General features: G+C 30.7%; 5 protein-coding genes across 5 annotated transcripts; 2 read left to right on the top strand and 3 right to left on the bottom strand.

Moving 5' to 3' along the window:
- Nucleotides 1-1,315: 1,315 nt before the first annotated feature.
- LOC105623027 lies at nucleotides 1,316-2,696 on the top strand. The gene is made up of 6 exons (XM_012204429.1): nucleotides 1,316-1,523; nucleotides 1,693-1,751; nucleotides 1,832-1,954; nucleotides 2,048-2,209; nucleotides 2,304-2,489; nucleotides 2,562-2,696. The coding sequence occupies exons 1-6, from the start codon at nucleotides 1,316-1,318 to the stop codon at nucleotides 2,694-2,696; spliced, it is 873 nt and encodes a 290-aa protein (XP_012059819.1).
- Nucleotides 2,697-2,876: 180 nt separating this feature from the next.
- Nucleotides 2,877-3,907, bottom strand: LOC105623026 (40S ribosomal protein S23). Its single transcript, XM_012204428.1, has 3 exons — nucleotides 3,849-3,907; nucleotides 3,321-3,480; nucleotides 2,877-3,201 (listed from the first exon to the last, which is right to left on the bottom strand). Exons 1-3 carry the CDS (start codon nucleotides 3,850-3,852, stop codon nucleotides 2,934-2,936), a joined length of 432 nt encoding a protein of 143 aa, XP_012059818.1. The 5' UTR covers nucleotides 3,853-3,907; the 3' UTR covers nucleotides 2,877-2,933.
- A 1,181-nt stretch (nucleotides 3,908-5,088) lies between these two features.
- On the bottom strand, nucleotides 5,089-6,236 carry LOC105623024 (replication protein A 32 kDa subunit). The gene is made up of 2 exons (XM_012204427.1): nucleotides 5,987-6,236; nucleotides 5,089-5,564 (listed from the first exon to the last, which is right to left on the bottom strand). Exons 1-2 carry the CDS (start codon nucleotides 6,234-6,236, stop codon nucleotides 5,089-5,091), a joined length of 726 nt encoding a protein of 241 aa, XP_012059817.1.
- A 4,738-nt stretch (nucleotides 6,237-10,974) lies between these two features.
- LOC105623023 (putative uncharacterized protein DDB_G0267840) lies at nucleotides 10,975-15,266 on the top strand. The gene is made up of 5 exons (XM_012204426.1): nucleotides 10,975-11,022; nucleotides 11,310-11,459; nucleotides 11,832-12,975; nucleotides 13,247-14,458; nucleotides 14,551-15,266. The coding sequence occupies exons 2-5, from the start codon at nucleotides 11,406-11,408 to the stop codon at nucleotides 15,264-15,266; spliced, it is 3,126 nt and encodes a 1,041-aa protein (XP_012059816.1). The 5' UTR covers nucleotides 10,975-11,022; nucleotides 11,310-11,405.
- A 190-nt stretch (nucleotides 15,267-15,456) lies between these two features.
- On the bottom strand, nucleotides 15,457-18,749 carry LOC105623022 (kynurenine formamidase). Its single transcript, XM_012204425.1, has 8 exons — nucleotides 18,720-18,749; nucleotides 17,995-18,085; nucleotides 17,533-17,634; nucleotides 16,755-16,889; nucleotides 16,372-16,450; nucleotides 16,097-16,288; nucleotides 15,858-15,990; nucleotides 15,457-15,663 (listed from the first exon to the last, which is right to left on the bottom strand). Exons 1-8 carry the CDS (start codon nucleotides 18,747-18,749, stop codon nucleotides 15,517-15,519), a joined length of 909 nt encoding a protein of 302 aa, XP_012059815.1. The 3' UTR covers nucleotides 15,457-15,516.
- Between the last annotated feature and the right edge of the window lie 545 nt (nucleotides 18,750-19,294).

Genomic DNA, 19,294 nt, shown 5'->3' with positions numbered 1-19,294 from the left:
AAATTCGATTAGAGATTCATATGTCATTTATTATTGGTGAGTGTGTTTTGAAACACACTTAGGGACTCCACACAATAAAAAAAACAGGGAACAAAGAACAAAGAGTAAGAGGCTCCACACAATAAAAGAAACAAGGAATAGAGAATAGAAGAATTTCAATCTATCAGAAATAATTTCTAATAGGTTGAAATTCTTATTCTCTGTTCCCTGTTCCTTTTATTGTGTCCCTAAGAATTTCAAAAATCATGTTTTGTGGAATACACAGTTTCTGATAGGTTGAAATTTTTAAGCAGAAAGCACAGACTCTTGTATAATGCATAACGTATGAGGCATAAAAAAACGAATCAATCCTTTATTTCCTTCCTTTCCGTGAAATAAAGAACTCTGATTGGTTAGGTTCAATTTCTTATGCCTCATGTATCATACGTTATGCAAGAGTCTGTGTTTTCCGTTTTAAGCGGAGAGTTTCTTCGGGTTTTTTTCTTTCAGCTGGGGTTCAATTGTATTAATATAATATAACATAATTTGATAAATGATAAAAGAAATGATAAAAGATCTAGCATTTACTCATTATAACGCGCTTATAATTGATGTTACAAATGGCACAATAATTTGTAAAATAGATGTTAAAAGTTAGTAAAAAAAATTTATTTGGTTTTCTTTACGTATTAGAATATTGACTGTGTATCTTGAAACATGTGAAAGTTACACAACTGAATAAATTTATCGTGTAAATTTGTAAGTAACTAATGAAATTATAAATATTCCAGTGAACTTTTTCACTTTTGTAATTTTAATCTTATTTCAAAATACATAATTAAATCTTTAATTTTTTTAAATAATATTCTAAAAAAAAAGATATTAAACTAAACAATTCTTTTCATATGTATTATTTCGACATGTATTATGTATTAGGATAAAAATTTTTATTTATCTTAATATCTTTAAAATATCTGATTTTAATTATATTGTCCAAATTTAAAAGTAACACGAATATAGGTATTCAAATACAGGGCGGAATTTCTAAACAGGGCGAATTAATCAACGCGCGACTTTCATGTCGTGACTTTATTAGGTGCTCTTTAATGAAATGCTTATGAGTCTACCATCTTACTTAACTCTACTACCTATGTCTATTGTTTGAAACTTCAAACATCTTTTTTTAACATAAATATTACTCGGTCTAATGATATTTTTATAAAATAGTAAAAAATGAATATCTGAAACGAGATAATTGTGCGAAATTATCAGTTTCTATTTCCGGCAGGTGTTAAATTTTTCTCCAAGTTTTATGTATATCTCATAATTTGCTACTATGAATGACGTGAATGATGTTCTGACAAACATATACGATACTTTATTACACTTACGATATCCGCACATTACAAATACAGAGTCGAAAGATTTGGAGGCAACGATTCTCAGTGGTGAAAATCGGATTTGTTTACTTTCCTGGCTTCTGACAGAGAAATTACCATCAATTGTCGCTCATTTGGGAAAGCTGAAGAATTCTGCTTTGGAAGGTATTTCTATTTTATTTATACAATTTAATGTTTTACATATATTTAACAGTTAAATTACAAATTATATTATCAATTCCCATTTTCAATGAATTTATACATGCAATAAAAAATTATATTTAAAAATGTGCCGTATTAATATATTAGAAAGTATATGTATGTCATTTTGTAGATCAGGTGTTTGAATATTACTCTCGGATTGGAATCTGCAACAACAAGGACGTATTGCTGGTTTGTTTATAAAATATAGATATATTATGCTGTATTATATTGACATAATTGCTCTTATATAAAAAAAATATTTATGTTAGGGTAAATGTTCCTTGAAGGAACAACTGCCAACTCTAAAATTATTGCTAGACTTTATGAAAAAAGTATATGTAAAACCTATTGCAAGTACAAATGAGACAGAAGCACTTACAGATACTTTTAAGGTATGTAAAGATTTGATAATGTTGAATAATTATATTATTTTTATGAATGTATATTAATAATTATTGAAATATATATTTTTTAAACATTTTTAGTTGTGCACTAATGATATTGATCAGGCATCCTCTCTTTCTGCCATTAAACCAAAAATAATTTATGCAGAAGCTATTAAATATCTTGAAGAGAACGAGAGAAAAATATTAAATAATGATCGCGAAGAAATTAAAATTAACATGTCTGAAGACTTACACATAGAGGTAAAACAGGATTATATAATAAACAGGATTATTTAATAAAATTATAAATAATATATATAAATTATACTCATATTTTATGTAAAAATTAATATAGACTGATGATAGACTGGATAACGAAGAACAGACTGCATTGTTTGACAAAGAAAAAGAAAGGTTTATAGAAGCATTTCATACAGTTTCATCTTGGCCAGTGAAAATCAAAAATTTAGATAAAGATATTTCTGATTCTATTAGTTCAAACATTAAAAGTATATGCTCTGATTTTTCCTCTTTGAAAAAGGTTCGAGTTTTATCCACATTACTGCATTATTTTCACTATTTTCTCCAAAATGTATTTCTATCACACTTGCAGGTATTACAAGCAAAAGAAGAGTTATCTAATGTAAAATTAGCAAAGGAATTACCGAAGACTGTCGCACCTTTAAACGCAATTATAGAAGATATAGTCATTTGTAATGAGGAACTCGCAAATCTAATAAATGAATGATTTTATATGTATAATCATGTATGTAGGTTCATAATTATTTAGTGTAATTTATATTCTAAATATTAATATACAAAAGAATAGAATTGTCTATTTATATAAATAAATCCTAAACACATCATAGATATTAAAGAGATAGTATAGAAGAAAGTATACTTTAATAATAAGATTAAATAAGAACAATTATTTAAGTTTTTAACTTATGTATTTTATATTTGTCAAATACATCTGGCTGATAATTTAAGATCTAGGTCGTTCCTTCTTCTCTTTGTAAAGAGCAAGTAAAGAAACATTTGCAACCTTCACCACTTTAAATCTTACTCCAGGAATATCACCGACGGCATGGCCTTTACGACCAAAACCTGCCACTAGAACTTCATCGTTCTCTTCGATGTTGTTAAGACAACCGTCTCTTGGCACAAAGGCTGTAATCTTCTTTCCATTCTTAATCAGCTGTACCCTGACACACTTGCGAATGGCAGAGTTTGGCTGTTTTGCTTCTACTCCTCTATTGAATGATAAAATAAGTATCATAATTATGTGTATAAGTATCGTAATATCATTAAGTTACGACAAACTATACACACATGGAAATGTTATTAAAATTATTACATGGACATTACTTACACTTTTTCCAAGACAATGCCTTTAGCATGAGAGGCACCACCAAAAGGGTTAGCCTTCCATCTGGTTCCCAAATGTGCTTTTTTATAGTCCTTATCATTCCATCGTTGCTCACGTCTGTGGTTCACGTGCTTACGCGCCGTACGAAGACCTCTAGGTTTACCTACAACGCAAAGAAAATCTTACAATGAGGTTATATTCTATATTATATTTTTTCCAAGCTCATAAAGAAAATTTTTTACATAGAAAAATGTTATATATCTATACGTTCAATATGAGATAAAATTATTGTATCCCAATACCACGATATTATATCTATATCTATATTCATGATGCATATCTGACAATGATTACTACACGTTTTCGATACATTGCACGCTACATCGCATCAAGAAGAAAGGTACTACTTGTGCATTTATTGTTGAGCAAAACATATCGGCAAAATTTTTATCGAAAGATTTTGGCTTTTCATAATTGTTATTTCTAAATTAATAATTTTTAAAATAATAATAAGAAATTTGTAACACAAACCCATCGTGTCGCGTGCGATTCACCACCGGAAAGAAGCAATCATCCATGAGCAGAAACGCAAATCGTAATGGTAAATTTAGGTTGTATCGTATGTCTAGACTAGGGAATTTTATGGAATCCGATATTCCAAGTCGAAATCAAACTATGTATTGAAGATTGAGATCGAAACCAATCAAGACAATTGGTCTTCTGTTTCTGCACTAGAAACTGCACTAGACTGTTCTAGAACTTGCTTTAAATATCAAATGTATATCTATCTCACTTTAAGTTCCAGAAATATACAGTTTAGCCACAGAAAACAGAACCTAATCAATAGGTCTGTTCGTGTTGTTTGCACTTTTGGCACTCGACATCTTCGTTTTCATTCTTTTTAAGGCAAAATATGTATTTATCTCATTTTAAGTGCAAAAATATTTGGGGATTTCATGCAACGCGAACAGACCTATTGAGATTTGACCAATCAAAACAATATGAGTTAAAATTCTTTTGTCCTCATTGGTTAAATTTCAATTTTCAATCTTCAATCTCAAGATTTCTTTCTCATGCTGACGCTCGACAGCGCCCATTTTCAGCATCAAAAAAATAGGTCACGATCAATATTGACACTTGATATTTATCAATTTTTTATCACGTAACTTATTTTGACGCCAAAAATGAGCATCGAGCGTTAATATGAAAAGACACTTTCAATCTTCAATGCTTAGTCTGATTTTAGTCTTATGGAGAGATATGCACACCTCAAAGTGCGTTCGGAGAAACGCTATTAAAAAAAATTACTATCATTCTATTTTCATCACTCATTAGATAAAAACGGACATACTCTATATAACATAGAGCACTAATAACGTCTTCCCGAACGTACTCTAAGTTGGACTTAGGATTTTTCTTTGTTATTTGTTTTCTTTGTGTTTTTATTATTTAAATATTGACAATGAAAAAAAGCAGATATTTTACAAAATATCTTTATTAAATATTCTTTATTAAACACTTCATTACTAAGATTACTTGAAGCTTAACGAAAATATATTGGCATGTTTAATACAAATTATTTATGTTAATGTTAATTATTTATGTTTATACAAAAGAAAAAAATTATTTTTCTCTAATCTCTACTGATTTATCTACAAAGAGAACAAATTACATAATAAATGTAATGTTACAAAAGTTATTTAATATGAATATAAATTGTTATATTTAAATAAATTTAACATTAACAAACTTTTTAAGGATAACATATAATTTAGGTAGCTTTAAAGAAATCCTCTGAACTGGTTGTATAAATATGTCCTTCGCAAAGAAGAAAATCTAATATCTCATCTAAACGAGATATAATGTGTTTTGGTACTTGTGCCAAAATATCTCGTTTCTCAATACCACATTCAGCTTCATTTGCTGATCGAACCACCTCGAGAACTGCCACTTGTTCAGGTGACATGCCACTCATTGTATTATCAACCATTAATGAACTATTAGAAGGTAAATTAGTTTCTTCTGTGGGTTTGCTAGCTTTCAGTATGACATACATAACCTCCATAAAGTGACATGTCAAATCATTCAAATCTTCCAGAGGATACATACGTAGAATCAAGACATGTCGTTGATTATTTTGTGTGCGTATCAGTCCATAAACTCGCACATATGTATTTATTTGTGTACAAGTGTTACTTTCAGCAGGATTCTTATCTGCTTCTAGCCACATAATAGCTGTAAGAGTACCTATGCAAAATCACATCATTAAGTAAATTTTCTGTTTTTTTAACAATAAAAGTAAATTTAAAATTTATATAATAATTTCTATGATTTAAAAATTTAAAATTACATAGAAATTATTATATATATTTTTAAGGTTTTTTAATTATACAGAAATTTTATGATTCTTATATGTAAGATCACCATGTTTTCTATTTATGAATATAAGAAACGTGATTTAAATACCTAGATATAAAAATAAAAACTTAATTAAAGGTATTAGCTTTACTTATATAGGTTGTGTACAAATGCATAAAAATTATTCAGAAGATGAAATATTAATTTATCAAAACTTTTTGCATTTTGTAATTGTAATTGTACATGATTATCGTTAAGATCAAAAAAACATAAATAGAACCTGAAATAGAACATAAATAAAACATAGACACCTGTATCATCCTGGATGTTGAATGAGATTTTTGTCGTGTCTTGCTCAATATGACGTACGATTCCAACAAGTGACAAAACATTTACAGTTCTGCCGGCGATTTGCAGATCTCCTGTGGTGGACGTGATATGTTTTATTAATACGGGAACAATAGTCTTGTCATTTTGTGGCCCTTTCTTGCCGGTACCAGTACTCTGCATGCTATCGTTCATAAATCCACCTTCACCCATGGAACTTTCGTTATTCCACATGATTACAATGAGAATCACCAAGAAAACGTAAGTGAAACTCAAGAGATTGAAATTCAGCCAAGTTCAGCTTTTCGATAAATCTGAATATCCGAAAACAGAAGAGCTGAACTTACGCGCGCAAAATGTAGATTAGAAACCCAGTTTGATGACTTCATCTTCACCACTATTAAGGCTAGGTTTTCACATGCTATGTCATTTAGGGTAAAATCACACGGTGCGGAAAAGAGCTGCGAAAGAGAATACGTTATTGGCCTAGTTTCCACCGAGGGTTTAATCCGGATCAGAATGTAAGGCCGAGTTCACACCTTAATGGAAAAGCGGAAAGCGAAAAAGCGGAAGCCAATCAGAACTCGCGGAAAGACAGAAAAAGACAAGCGAAATGTACCGCCTACTACTATTGCGAGTTCCGATTGGCTTTCGCTTTTCCGCTTTCCGCTTTTCCGTGAAGGTATGAACCCGGAAGAACCAACTACAGTCGAGTATTTTTCTGTTACAGTCGAATGACAGGGGAATACGCGACTGTAGTTACATGAATATATATTTAAAAACTATTAACTTTATGTTAATAATTTGCTTTATTAAAATAAAATATAATTTTAATATATTTTTCAAATTGTAAAAACAATTATTACTCGTGTAGTATTTAATGTTTTACAATTATTTACCCTCTCATAACAATTTTTTGAACTGCTTTAACGCATTTACTATAATTTTTTCATATTGTGTAAACATAGCACAAAAAACTTGCTTGATAGAAAAGTGCAGAAAAAAGCACACTAAAATCGCATGTAATGTATCATTGTTTTTTTGATCTTGTAATGTTTTCACTGGTGTGTATCCCCCAGTCCCGCATTAGTTGCGTGTTCCTTTCCGAGACGGCGTAGCAAAATCCCACTTCGTGCATAAAATTTACACACCATAGTGTAAAGTCATAGAAACACGATACACCGAACGAGTTCGCTTACCACCAGCCATGGAAATGGTGCACTGTCTGAGGTCACTATTGCACTGATGGGCGATAGTACAACCAAGAGAAAACGCTTTGTATATTTATGTACTCAAATTTTGTCATTTTGCTTTATTTGTCTCGATTTTACGCAATTCTATCATATTAATCAGCATAAAATTATTTTAATCATCTTATTTTAATCTTAAACGACTGTTTATTACAAGAATAATGACGCATTCGCTATTCCACAACATTAAATGCGGAATAACGCTGAGTGATTGTTTCAATGACACATTCTCTATTCCGTGGTCCTGTTCAACTGTTGAGTCCGCTGAACACAACCAATAAGTGCATTCAGAAGAATAAAGCTCATTGAGCTCTTGTTCTTATTCTTGTTCTTGTTATTATATCCTATTTGGTTTATATTTTTAGATCCAACGGAATATGCCAATAAGATACTAGAACTCACTGAGCGCTCAGTGAGCGGTTGTGAATGCATCCAATGATTGCATACCACAAACTCAACAGTTGAGTTAGCACTCGCTGCTATTGATTTATTCTTCTAGATCTAAATTGCTGATTGGATGATCTAAAAGAATATCCCACTAATCAACTGTTGAGTCTTCTAAACGCAACCAATGATCACATTCAGTAGACTCAACTGTTATGGATCCGTAAGCGCTCACTGCTATTAGAGTATTCTTCCAGATCATCTAGACTATTAGATTGATAATTCAATCATTCATTTAATTGCACTTGTTTTTAAAAAATAATAAGTTCACAATGCTCGACATTAAGTGCTTGATGCTCTTATGTAATGACATCTTTAGGGAGCGTTTAGATTGGCCGTAATTATATGCCGTAATCTATTAAAACTTGATCAATCACTTTTGAGTATTCTTTTCGTACTATTGAATGAGAGGGGAATACTTAACTGTAATTAGTCAATTCTTAGGCTATATCCATACAAACTTGCATAGCTGCATAAACGTATGCATAAAGAAAATTATCCAATCGCATTTCTTCTATAAAAACGCACATAAAATGTGATTGGATAATTTTTTTTATTCAAAATGCAAGCTTCAGGTTGGCTATCGCAACAAACTTACAATTGATTTGCAACTAATGTAGAACCGATTTAAAACGGAAGGCACAAACTCTTGCATAACGTATAACACGTAATGCATAAAAAATTGAACCAATCAGAGTCCTTCATTTCCTCCCATTCCAAATGAAATAAAGAACGCTGATTGGTGGAATTTCTTATATTTTATGTATTCTGCATTATGCAAGAGTTTGCGCTTCCGGCTTAAGCATCAAGCATCATAATATGCACAATCACAGTGATATAATGGGTATATTCTGAATGACAACTGCTTACTAAGCGTTCAGTAAGAGTTGTATCATTTGATTATCATATTCCATTAGATCCTAAAATATAGACTAATCAGATGAAAGAACTCGCGATTGGTTCTTACTTATGGATTTAATCATTGGACGCATTTAGCAGACTCAACAGTTGAGTGCTCGCTATTGATGTATTCTTCTACATCTAAAATTCTGATTAGATGAGCAAAAAAATACATCAATTATAATAAGCGCTTACTCAATTGTTGGGTCCAATAAATGCGCTCATTAGGTGCATTCTGAACGACAATCATTCATTGAGCACTCTTTTATCTGATAGGCATATAGTAGTTTTTACATAATAAAAGGAACAGAGAAATACAGAGACTCTTCTACAATAGAATCGCAAATCGTAAACCGTAAGAAATTGTCCAGTCACAATTAAGTATGAAAAGAATAATCGACTATGATTGGTTAATTTACTGCTTGCCATTTACGACTTTATTGTAGAACAGACTTAAGAATTTCAACCTATCAGAAATTGTGCATTTCACAATATATAATTTCTTAGGTTGAAATTTTTATTTTGTTCTCTATTTTTTGTTCCTTTTATTATGTAGAGTCTCTTTCTCTAAATTTGGCTCCTTAGGGCGATAAGAGTAGAATGCCAAAATTACAGAGTATCTTCTTTACAGCACAAGTCTGCCAATCATCACGTATTGCACGAACGCAGTTGCGCACGCTAACCTATCAAAGTGTACTATAATATATATACTATATATAATATATATAACTTTAGCAGAACAAGTTATATGTATATATGTATAACATTTTATGTATCACAAAAGAATACATTACACAAATAATTATATACAACCTGCCTATGGAATTACGTACTCTGTGAGAACTTACTATAATTAGATACAGATGTGCGTGCGATGCATGTCCAACCTATCATGAAATAGAAGAGCACTACATTGAGTGTTTTCCATTTAACGTAAGTCGACACAAATTGACTCAAGCGTTCTATTCTTCTTGACATTCAGAGAGTGACAAAGATAGAACAATGATTATGTATCGACTTGTGTCATTAAATGAAAAGCACCTATTAGTGTTTGCAAAAATACATGTGAGAAATGCAAAAATTATAAAAGTCAAATTTAGAAAGGCTTTGCTATATTCCGTTAGATTCTAAAATATAACTAATCAAATAAAAAAGCGTTTAGTGAGCGGTTATTATTCTGAATGCATTCATTAAATGCATTTAGTACTAAGACCTCTCACTGAGCATTCTTGTATCTGTTTAGACTAACTTTTTAATTCTAAGGAATAAGCCAATCAGATACAAGAACTCACTGAGCGCTCAGTGAGTGATTGTAGTACTGAACCCATTTACATTCAATTGTTCTATGAGCAAAGTTGAGTTCCGAAACCCATCCATTCCGAAAAAAAAGCAATCTTTCTGTGACCGGCTGTACTATATGTGCACAATAAGTATATTGCATACTGCGCATGCTTTCTATATATTTTTAATTAATTGCAAGAACTTTGGACCACCTGACCTGCCTGCATTTTTCTTTTATACGTAACGATATTTTTATTCTGCGCATCCACTGCTCGCAGGCAACATAAAGATAACATTAAGGTGCATTTATATGCAAGCGGCAGAAGCAAACATCAAGTAGCAGAAGCAGCAACTAATCGATGAGGCGATTTTTATAGTGGCGTAAAAGATATTTTTTACACTACTGCGTATCGCTCAGCTGATTGGTTGCTTGACGCTTGCATGTGAATGCACCTTTAAATGTTTTTAAATGTTTTCACGTGCAGAAGCCATTAGGATTTTTCAGGTAAAGTTTCTGAACACATCATTACATATATATGCGCAATAGACTATTGCGCAACAACTGTGCAACAGACATCATCGATACTAGCGCACTCTATAATAAATTTTCTTTGTTTGGATTAAGGTCTGTTTAGATGCAACTTGGTCACATGACATATCAAATTGACCAATCATATATCTGATATGGTAGACGCCATATTACTTTTCTTGTAAAATGCCAAGTCATTGTTGCATTGAGCACATTCGTTTCAACAGGCCTTTAGCTGCTTCTGTTCTTCTTTTTTCTCAACCATTATATACGACCTAAAGTTTCTAGTGTTTTCTTATGTGTGGGTACCATTCCCGAAAATAAAATTTCCCTAACGATGGACCAATAACAATGCACATACGGACATTAATAATATTCCAATCTTTGTATTCGGTTATCGTATGGACAAAAGTATCGTAAATTTTCTATGTGAAGTACTTTTAGAGCCTTCATTTTCTTTTCTGTCATCATAAAAACGGAAACTAAAGACCAGTTCAGACCAATTTTCTGTCGATCAAGCATCACTTGTCATTGAGATGTGAACTTTTGTGTACTTTCATGCATATCTTCTGAACGAATCATCTACGAGGCCAACGAATAATTAGAAGCAAGGCAAGTAGAAAAGCTGCCTTTCTTCTTTTGGAAATAGAGTTCGGCGCGCTCATGGATTCCATAAAGTTACTATTTCCAAGAGACCGAAAATGCGTGTTTGCGCACGGACTCTTTTCTTGAACATTTCGCGAATTACGCACGGTTATACTAAACATCAAATGTTTTTTTTGATTTAATGAAGATGTTTAATAGAACGTCATTATATAGATTATGGATGATTATCCATCGAGAATATATTGTTTTTCGTGATCGGTATGTATATGTTACTATCAATATGTCGGTGTTTGACAGGAAGTTCGGGATATTTCGGGAGGCATTGAGTTACGAGTGCGAATTTATTTGGCGGTAGCACTTGTCCACAATTCGCTATTTCGAACGAGACACCTGATGGAAATGGAAGTTATCTGTATTTCATCCGATGACGAATCAGACTCGCAAAAGGTTTGACAGAGTTCTGTAAAAGTTCTATAAGAATTCTATAAATTAGTAAAGCTGTTAAGTGCAGATATAAATTTTTTGAAATTTCTGGCGACTAGCTGACTTGGCTAAATATATTTTTTTTAACATACCTGGTTTTATTTACTGAATTCGACTACTGGTTACTATTGGCCAAATCAGTTCATATCTAGGAGACTGAGGGCAAAAAAAAGTAAGAAAAAATGAATTATTCAAATTTCTCTAATAAAATGTCTGCATTGATCTCTTTAAAATTTATTTTATGAGAATGACAGCTTACTATAAATAAAAATAAATAAATAAATAATAAATTTATCTCCTTAAAAATGCTGATTCTAAAGAATTTTATTATTTCAGGAAAACAAAACGGATAAAGTTCTAATGAAATCTGAGATTAGTAACGGAGCCATTGCTCATGAAGAAACAGAAATTTTACTCAATGTTAATGAGAAAATTGAAGAGAAGAATTTAAAACGAAAAATAATGTATACAAAGAAAGAAATAAATTGTATTGAAGAAAAAAGGAAAAAGTTAGATGTTCATCAGGATAAAGTGGAAAGTAAATCTGATATATGTTCTGTAGATGTTTTACCTGAGATATATCTTGTTGAATCTAATTGTAATGAACAGCCAAATAAAGACCAGGAAATAAAGACACAATTGATTGTGAAGGAAAAGAAAAAGATATCGTATATCTCACAGGACGTTTTTCCCCTATTTATAAGTTTATGTCTACAAAAATGTCCAAAACAGGATAAATCGGAAATGGCCATTATTGTTGATAAGTTAAAAAGACGTTATGAAAATTTAGATCCAATTTATGCTAGATCAAATAATTTTGTTACATTTTTAAATGAAAAACGCAAAGCTATTACGAATAACAACAAAAAAATATACATACACATACAGGAAGTGATGAATGAGATGAAGAAAAGGACTAAAAAGAAATCTCAAATTAATGAGATCTACGATGCAGTTCCTTCTACTTCCTATGCTACGAGCAATGTACCTATTAATGCAGTAGAATCAGATAATGATAACGATAGTGAGGATGAAGATAACGAAGAGAACCTTGAAACAAGAAGAAAAGTTAAGGAAATATTGCACGCTATGAAAAGATGTGACACAATTATTAAGAAGCTCGATGAAGAAGAAGTTGATTTTGATGAGGAAAATAATAGTAATTATATGAAAGTCGAAAAGTATAAACAGAAAATGACACAACTATATGATAAACTTTGTGAGCTAACAGGAGAAAATGCTGATGCAGGACGTACATATTTGCGTCCTAAACATTTAAATGTAACTCGGATTGTTGCTGTGGATCAAGCAATAACGAATTTTATTAATTGTAAAATTACTCAACGAAATCGGTTGAAAAAAAAAGGAAATCTTACAGATAATTTAATATTCCCTGATTACAGTGACATCTTGGAATGCGTCAATAGATGTAATGAAAAAAAAAAATTAGGTTTAAAACAAAAAAAGCGAGAACGAATAGGTAAGAAATACGTATCACATCCAGCACAAAATTTGCAGCAATATCACTGCAAAATTGCTGCCATATTGCAGCAGTGTTGCAGGCGAACTTTTGTGCAACTTTGTGCTGTAAGGGTAGTTTTAAGTTTATAAGAATTTTTATTTGTATAATATATTTACTGTGCATTTAATCATTTATGTATATTATATGTATATTATATGTATATTATATGTATGTTATATATTATTATAATATATGATACTTTTATTTATAATAATAATTGTTATTGCAGCAGAGAAAGCTTTCAAAGAACTTGGAGAATACTTGCAACGCTCGAGGCGTAATGATTATTGGGATACTTTTTCTTTGTATCTTGAAAATTCAGAAGATCCAGCTACAAAAGATAAAAATTTAGCTAAAAAACTTGCTGACAATCGTATCGAGAGTGAAAAACGATTAGCTGCAGTATTTGAAAAATATACAAAAAAACAAATGGAACTAAGAGACCAAAATAATGAAGAAATAATTTCGGAAGAGGAAGAGGAAGAGGAAGAAGATGAAGATGAAGAAGTAGAAATAGAAATAGAAAATATTGCATATGAGGATAAGAGTGATATCTTGTCTGCATCAAGTGAGGAAGATAATGAGGAAGAAAAAAATCCAAATAAAACAATTAAAATAAATAAATTATCTGTGAAAATGAATAAACCCAATATAAATATGATAAATATACATCATTCTATGGATATTTCAAATAAAACTATAGCAGATATCTCACCAGAAAAATGTAACAAAACAGTTGAAATAAAAGTTGAAAAAGAGAGTAATATGACAGTATCAAATAAGAATAAGACAATTAGTGAGAAAATAGTTCAGAAACCATGCAGTAGCAGCACTATTCCAAGAAACGTAACAGATTTGGATAAATTATGTAATAGTAACACCATTCCAAGGAATGTGATAGATAAACCATATAGTAGCAATATTAATTCAAGGAATATGACAGATGTGGACAAATCATGCAGTAGCAACACTATTCCAAGGAACGTTGTGACAGATGTGGATAAACCATGCAGTAGCAACACTATTCCAAGGAATGTTGTGACAAATATAGATAAACCATGTAGCAGTACTATTCCAAGGAACGTTGTGACAGATGTGGATAAACCATGCAGTAGCAGTACTATTCTAAGGAACGTTGTGACAAATGTGGACATTAGCAAGAAACTAGATCACAAACCATGTAGTAGTAGCAGCATTATCCCAAGGAACAATGTGAAAAATGTTGTGGATACTACTAGCGAGAAGGTTCATAAACCATGCAATACTAGTAGCAACACTATTCCAAGGAACGATGTAAAAAATGTGGATACTACTAACGAGGTTCATAAATTATGCAGTGGCAACATTACTTCAAGGAACTTCACGAACGATGTGAAAAATGTTGTGGATAACAAAAGGCAAGAAGATTCGCTATCAGCGGCTTCTACATCAAATTACACAAGTAGTGTATACACATATATTAATAGAATTGGAGATACATAAAATAAATAAATAAAAATAGAAGAATCATAAACATTATTTTATATGTTGTAGAGGATCTAGCAGAGGCCAAAGTGAAAGATGAATCCAAAGTTATAATAGATCCTGCAACAAAGAAGAATGTGGCAGCTATGGTAACCAGCATGGAAAACACAGCAGAAGTAGTAATGAAAAAAGTTATGAATGAAGCAATCGCGAATATGTCAAACAATAAGCAACCGGAAGATGAAAAGAAACCTCTACTGCGAGTGCGTTCATTCGCTAAATCTCCTAGAACTTGGCAAGATAACCAACATAAAATAGACAAGACCGCCCCAAAAAATGCGCCAAAGGTAGCAAATCAAATTAAAGAAATTGTTGATTTGACTAATGAAGGAACGGTTAAACCTATTGCTACCAAGTGTGCTGTACAACTTGGAAACAAAGTAGTTCCCATAGTGAAACGTCACGCAGTGTTTCTACCATCAAGTAGCAATATAATTAGTGTCAAAAATATTACGAATAATTATCTAAAGGTAAATACGCGAACAGGCCAAATTATAGCACCTGTGCATGATATTCGCACAAAAGGTACAATAATCCGACTGCCAGTTCAAACTACCAGTCAGAGTCAACTGCAAAACACGAATGTAACAAACGAAATATCTTTGAAAGGAAAAACGGTTTTAAAAATTGTACCTACGAAATCGATTATTTTACCTAAGCCTTCTGCAGTGCAATCCGTCTCCAAACAAGCGGATATAAGTTCATCGACAACACAATCCAAATGACTCAAATATATAATACGGGCTGTTCTTTTAGATCATTGTTATACAAAAGCGACAGCGATTCGATAAATTTATCAAGATTAATGTTTATAACTTTACATTTAATGATGTATATTGAATATTTCTAGTTTATAAGTCAAATATATAAAAAGATATAATAATATAATTCTTAATAAATCTTTGTAGCAAATTTAAATTGTATATTGCATTGAATACAAAGTGCCTTATAACAAATTCCATTAACTTTACTCATCTAATGAAGAATCACATCCGGCTGGAGACACTTTAATATTAACTTAGCAAGATGATAGTTCGGTTCCAGAAGTTTCTCTACTATATCAAAGTGGTCGATGTCCTGAAGTAATAGGTATTCCACATTATCCACAATAGAAATAAGTTTCTAAAACAATAATACAATGTTAGTTTGATACAAATTTGCACAGTTGTTCAATGTAGTTATTCAATAGGTTTGGTTTTTATTGCTGCACTAAAACTTGTTATTTTCACCAAATTTGAAACATGTTCATTTCATTTATAGTACAAGGAGTGTATAATTTAGCTGCAACAAAAAACAGATCTAATATTTAATAGTACCTGGGCATATTTACGCGATTCATCCATAAACGCTGGGGAATCACAATCACCTACGACTACGATAACTTTCAAGTTAGTGATACGATGGCCTGCTTCGTCAAAGGTAGAAATACTGAATTTCTTAATTTCTTCGCTGAAAACGATAATTTATGTATATTATAAGAAAAATTATTATAAGAAAGATATGTTCATTATATATATTAAAAACAAGTATAGAGAGATATTCTGTATACAATTACTCGGTCAATTTAAGGGCAACTGCAAAACTGGTATTAGTTATAGGTTTTAAATTATAAATGCCACTTATCAGTATGATTTCCTTTAATATTGCAAAATATCCTTTCTTTGTCATGCGATTAATCCAATCGTCATCGTGTAATAAACATGCAGCCAAATGTGCTCCAGCACTATGTCCAGCAATGCACACGTATCTATATACATTATACATTTGTATTATAAGCAATTCGTTTTCTATTAAAATTTTGTACTTAATAGTTAAGGTGTAAAAACATACTTAGAGCCTGAATCAGCTGCATATTTTAATATCTGCGCGACCGCTGTTTTTATCTCTGCTACTATATCCCCAATTTTGACTGAAAAATATTAAAAAATAATTTTAATTAAATTATTTTATTATATGATAAGATGATCTTTTAATCTGAGACTTTTGAATATTATATATGTAAGTTTCGAAATTGTAAAATTTATTTCATAAACGTATTTCATCCTTTTAGCTATAACGCGCTTTAAAGAATTTTTGAAATTTAAAATTTTGTGTGCATGTGCGTGCGCGCGCGCGCGTGTGTATTTGTGCGTGTATGTAGACGTAAATTAATAAATAATTAAAGACAAAGGAGATAAAAGAAATGATATAATTCAATAGAATTTTCTACTTACCATTCGGACACAAATCGTATCCAACTGTTATTACTTTGATCTTATTTTTAACAAACAAAGGTACTGAGAAGCTAGTAAGATCCTTGCTGAATTCTTGCCAATATCCACCATGGATAAATATAAATATCGGCACATCTAAAATACACAACCATTTTAGTATGATATAAATACAAATATAAAATATACCAATTCGTTAGAAAATAATCTATAATTTAACATCTTGCAGATTGATAAAAGGAACGAGCAGATTATTACGGAATAAGATTGATGAAAGGAATGAGTAGATTATTATGGAATAAGAAAATATTAATATATTCGATAAAAATAATTTTCTTAACATATATTTTATATATTTTATTTCAATTTTAAACGAACCAAATTATACGCGTATATAAACTCATGTTTATGTAACGAAAGAATAAGCCAAACTAGATATAATTTGCAAATGAAAGTTTCACCTTGGAAATAAATTTTACGTAGTTTATCGAAAATTATTAATTATTATATTTCTTTTGTTCCTTTTTTCTTTCTTAGACTGTGTTCCAAATTTACTGCCAACATTGAAAATGCTACAGTTTACGTACTAGATTTTGCACTATAGATTTTATTGGCAGTCTTGGCAATTTTGGAACATAACCTTAGAAATACCTATAATTATGAAAATATAATAACATAGAATAAAAAATTGTGGAAATAATTTTTTATTGAAAATTAAGATATATTATTCCAGAAGTTTGGCACCTAAAATTCCATGAAATCATTACATTTATATACATACCTTTCGGTAAATCAACGCCATATATGTCGTATTTTGCGCGCTCTGTAGGACCATATGGTACATTAAGTTCGCATTTAATAATTTTCCGAGTCTCTTCCGTAACTGCAACAAAGACCTTCAGATGATCACATGATACATCTGACACACCTTTCTTGTGATGCGTAATAATAGTATGAGCAGAAAAATCTTATCTTTTCTATTGGGAAAATGAGTACAATACTGCATACAAATTAACCTTTAACTCTTTTAATTACATATTCTATGTTGTCATGATAACATATCATAACTAATTAAAGGATTAACGATTAAGAATTATTTATTAATACTGAAAATATATAAACCGATTTGTATTCAATTGTATCAGTGTTGCATTAGTTTTCCTACTATTAAATAAAGCTCTCGAAGAGAGTTACGACTACCAAAATTATATAATTTTTTATTGTAGAAAAAAACAAATGTTACCTTCCTCGCAGAATTTAAAGAAATATGCTCGCAGCTCTTCAGAATTATATCGTTTGCTCCATTCACTTGGGGTGTACAGTCGCTCATAGTCCTTTAGCACACATAAATCAAATAAAATATTAAATAAGCCGTAAATTTTAACCTATTGAGAGAAAAGCATGATTGCACAGAATTTTGTCGAGATTACATACGTGGAGAGACATCCTCGATTAATTGCTTGATTCTGACAAGAAAATGATTAGGAGTAATCACTGGTTGTTACTCAAAGCAATGCCTGCTAGAAACTGTTGCGCAGTTTTCTTTAGTCAAGATATATGGTATAAAGTGTCTCGGCACTAAGCATATATATACACACCATAGTGCACTTTCTTGGTTTTGCTTGTTTAATGTATGTATATTAGAATTTCAAGTATGTGTATCCTATCGCTAAAGTGAGTGGCAAATAACCGACAATCATATATCAGTTTTACCAAGTTCTCGTATCGTTATCGACAGTATTCAAAGTTTTACAAATTTTATTACAGTTCTGTCTCATATCTTATTGATTGAAATATACATCAATTTTTATTGTATTAATCTAAACCGTTGTTTTGAAAACGTTTTGATTAAATAAAATAAGTAATTCTACCTTATTACGTAAGAAACATTTATATGTTCATAAATTGTAGATTACGCGCTGCAAAATTGGAAAATAGTTATGTTAGCATTTCATCTGCTATTTTCACACATTTTATCTGAGGGATATCCTGGAACATTTTTATTAGGATGTAGGAGATTTTCTAAATATTTTTATATTCCCCTTAAAGATACTTTGAAGATCTGTGCTGCAGTATGATTCATGAAATGAGAAAAAATGAAATTAACAATTCAATAATAGCGTAATAAACATCAAACTTTTTGAAAATATTTAAATTTTCAATAAAAAAATATCCCACTGTTTTTTATTCCCTTCATTCCACAATTTTATATTTTTATAATTATGTTTACTTTAACTTTATATAAAAAAGTATTGTAAAAAATAAAATTCATATAATTATATAATATATATATTTATGTAATTATATTATAGATATGTTACTATATTTTGAAAATTATATAATTATATAAGTATATAGTTATATTGTTACAATATATATATATATAATACGTGTGTGTGTGTGTGTGTGTGTGTGTGTGTGTGTGTGTGTGTGTGTGTGTGTGTGACGACTATATTAATTTAAATTTAATTTTAAACTTAAAATAGTTATTATAAATTATTTGTTTACTACTACAACGAGTAGTACATAAGTAAAATTTATTT

The sequence above is a fragment of the Atta cephalotes genome (assembly GCF_000143395.1).
Source record: "Atta cephalotes unplaced genomic scaffold scaffold00052, whole genome shotgun sequence".
In the NCBI taxonomy this organism is placed as follows: domain Eukaryota; kingdom Metazoa; phylum Arthropoda; class Insecta; order Hymenoptera; family Formicidae; genus Atta; species Atta cephalotes.
Note: the sequence above shows the minus strand (reverse complement) of the source record. Positions and strands in the feature narration are given on the sequence as shown.

What these genes read in the sequence shown, in the direction of transcription:
- LOC105623023 (XM_012204426.1), top strand. Translation starts at nt 11,406, where the DNA reads ATGGAAATGGAAGTTATCTGTATTTCATCCGATGACGAATCAGACTCG. An exon ending in AAAAAAGCGAGAACGAATAG is followed by an intron (nt 12,976 to 13,246) that starts GTAAGAAATACG and finishes TTGTTATTGCAG; the next exon opens with CAGAGAAAGCTTTCAAAGAA. An exon ending in TTCTACATCAAATTACACAA is followed by an intron (nt 14,459 to 14,550) that starts GTAGTGTATACA and finishes TATATGTTGTAG; the next exon opens with AGGATCTAGCAGAGGCCAAA.
- LOC105623022 (XM_012204425.1), bottom strand. Translation starts at nt 18,749, where the DNA reads ATGTTCCAGGATATCCCTCAGATAAAATGT. An exon ending in GTTGCCCTTAAATTGACCGA is followed by an intron (nt 15,991 to 16,096) that starts GTAATTGTATAC and finishes TATCGTTTTCAG; the next exon opens with CGAAGAAATTAAGAAATTCA. An exon ending in AATCGCGTAAATATGCCCAG is followed by an intron (nt 15,664 to 15,857) that starts GTACTATTAAAT and finishes TTATTGTTTTAG; the next exon opens with AAACTTATTTCTATTGTGGA.
- LOC105623026 (XM_012204428.1), bottom strand. An exon ending in GGCATTGTCTTGGAAAAAGT is followed by an intron (nt 3,202 to 3,320) that starts GTAAGTAATGTC and finishes ATCATTCAATAG; the next exon opens with AGGAGTAGAAGCAAAACAGC.
- LOC105623027 (XM_012204429.1), top strand. Translation starts at nt 1,316, where the DNA reads ATGAATGACGTGAATGATGTTCTGACAAACATATACGATACTTTATTA. An exon ending in GAAGAATTCTGCTTTGGAAG is followed by an intron (nt 1,524 to 1,692) that starts GTATTTCTATTT and finishes GTCATTTTGTAG; the next exon opens with ATCAGGTGTTTGAATATTAC. An exon ending in ATTTTTCCTCTTTGAAAAAG is followed by an intron (nt 2,490 to 2,561) that starts GTTCGAGTTTTA and finishes TCACACTTGCAG; the next exon opens with GTATTACAAGCAAAAGAAGA.
- LOC105623024 (XM_012204427.1), bottom strand. Translation starts at nt 6,236, where the DNA reads ATGTGGAATAACGAAAGTTCCATGGGTGAAGGTGGATTTATGAACGAT. An exon ending in CAACATCCAGGATGATACAG is followed by an intron (nt 5,565 to 5,986) that starts GTGTCTATGTTT and finishes GATTTTGCATAG; the next exon opens with GTACTCTTACAGCTATTATG.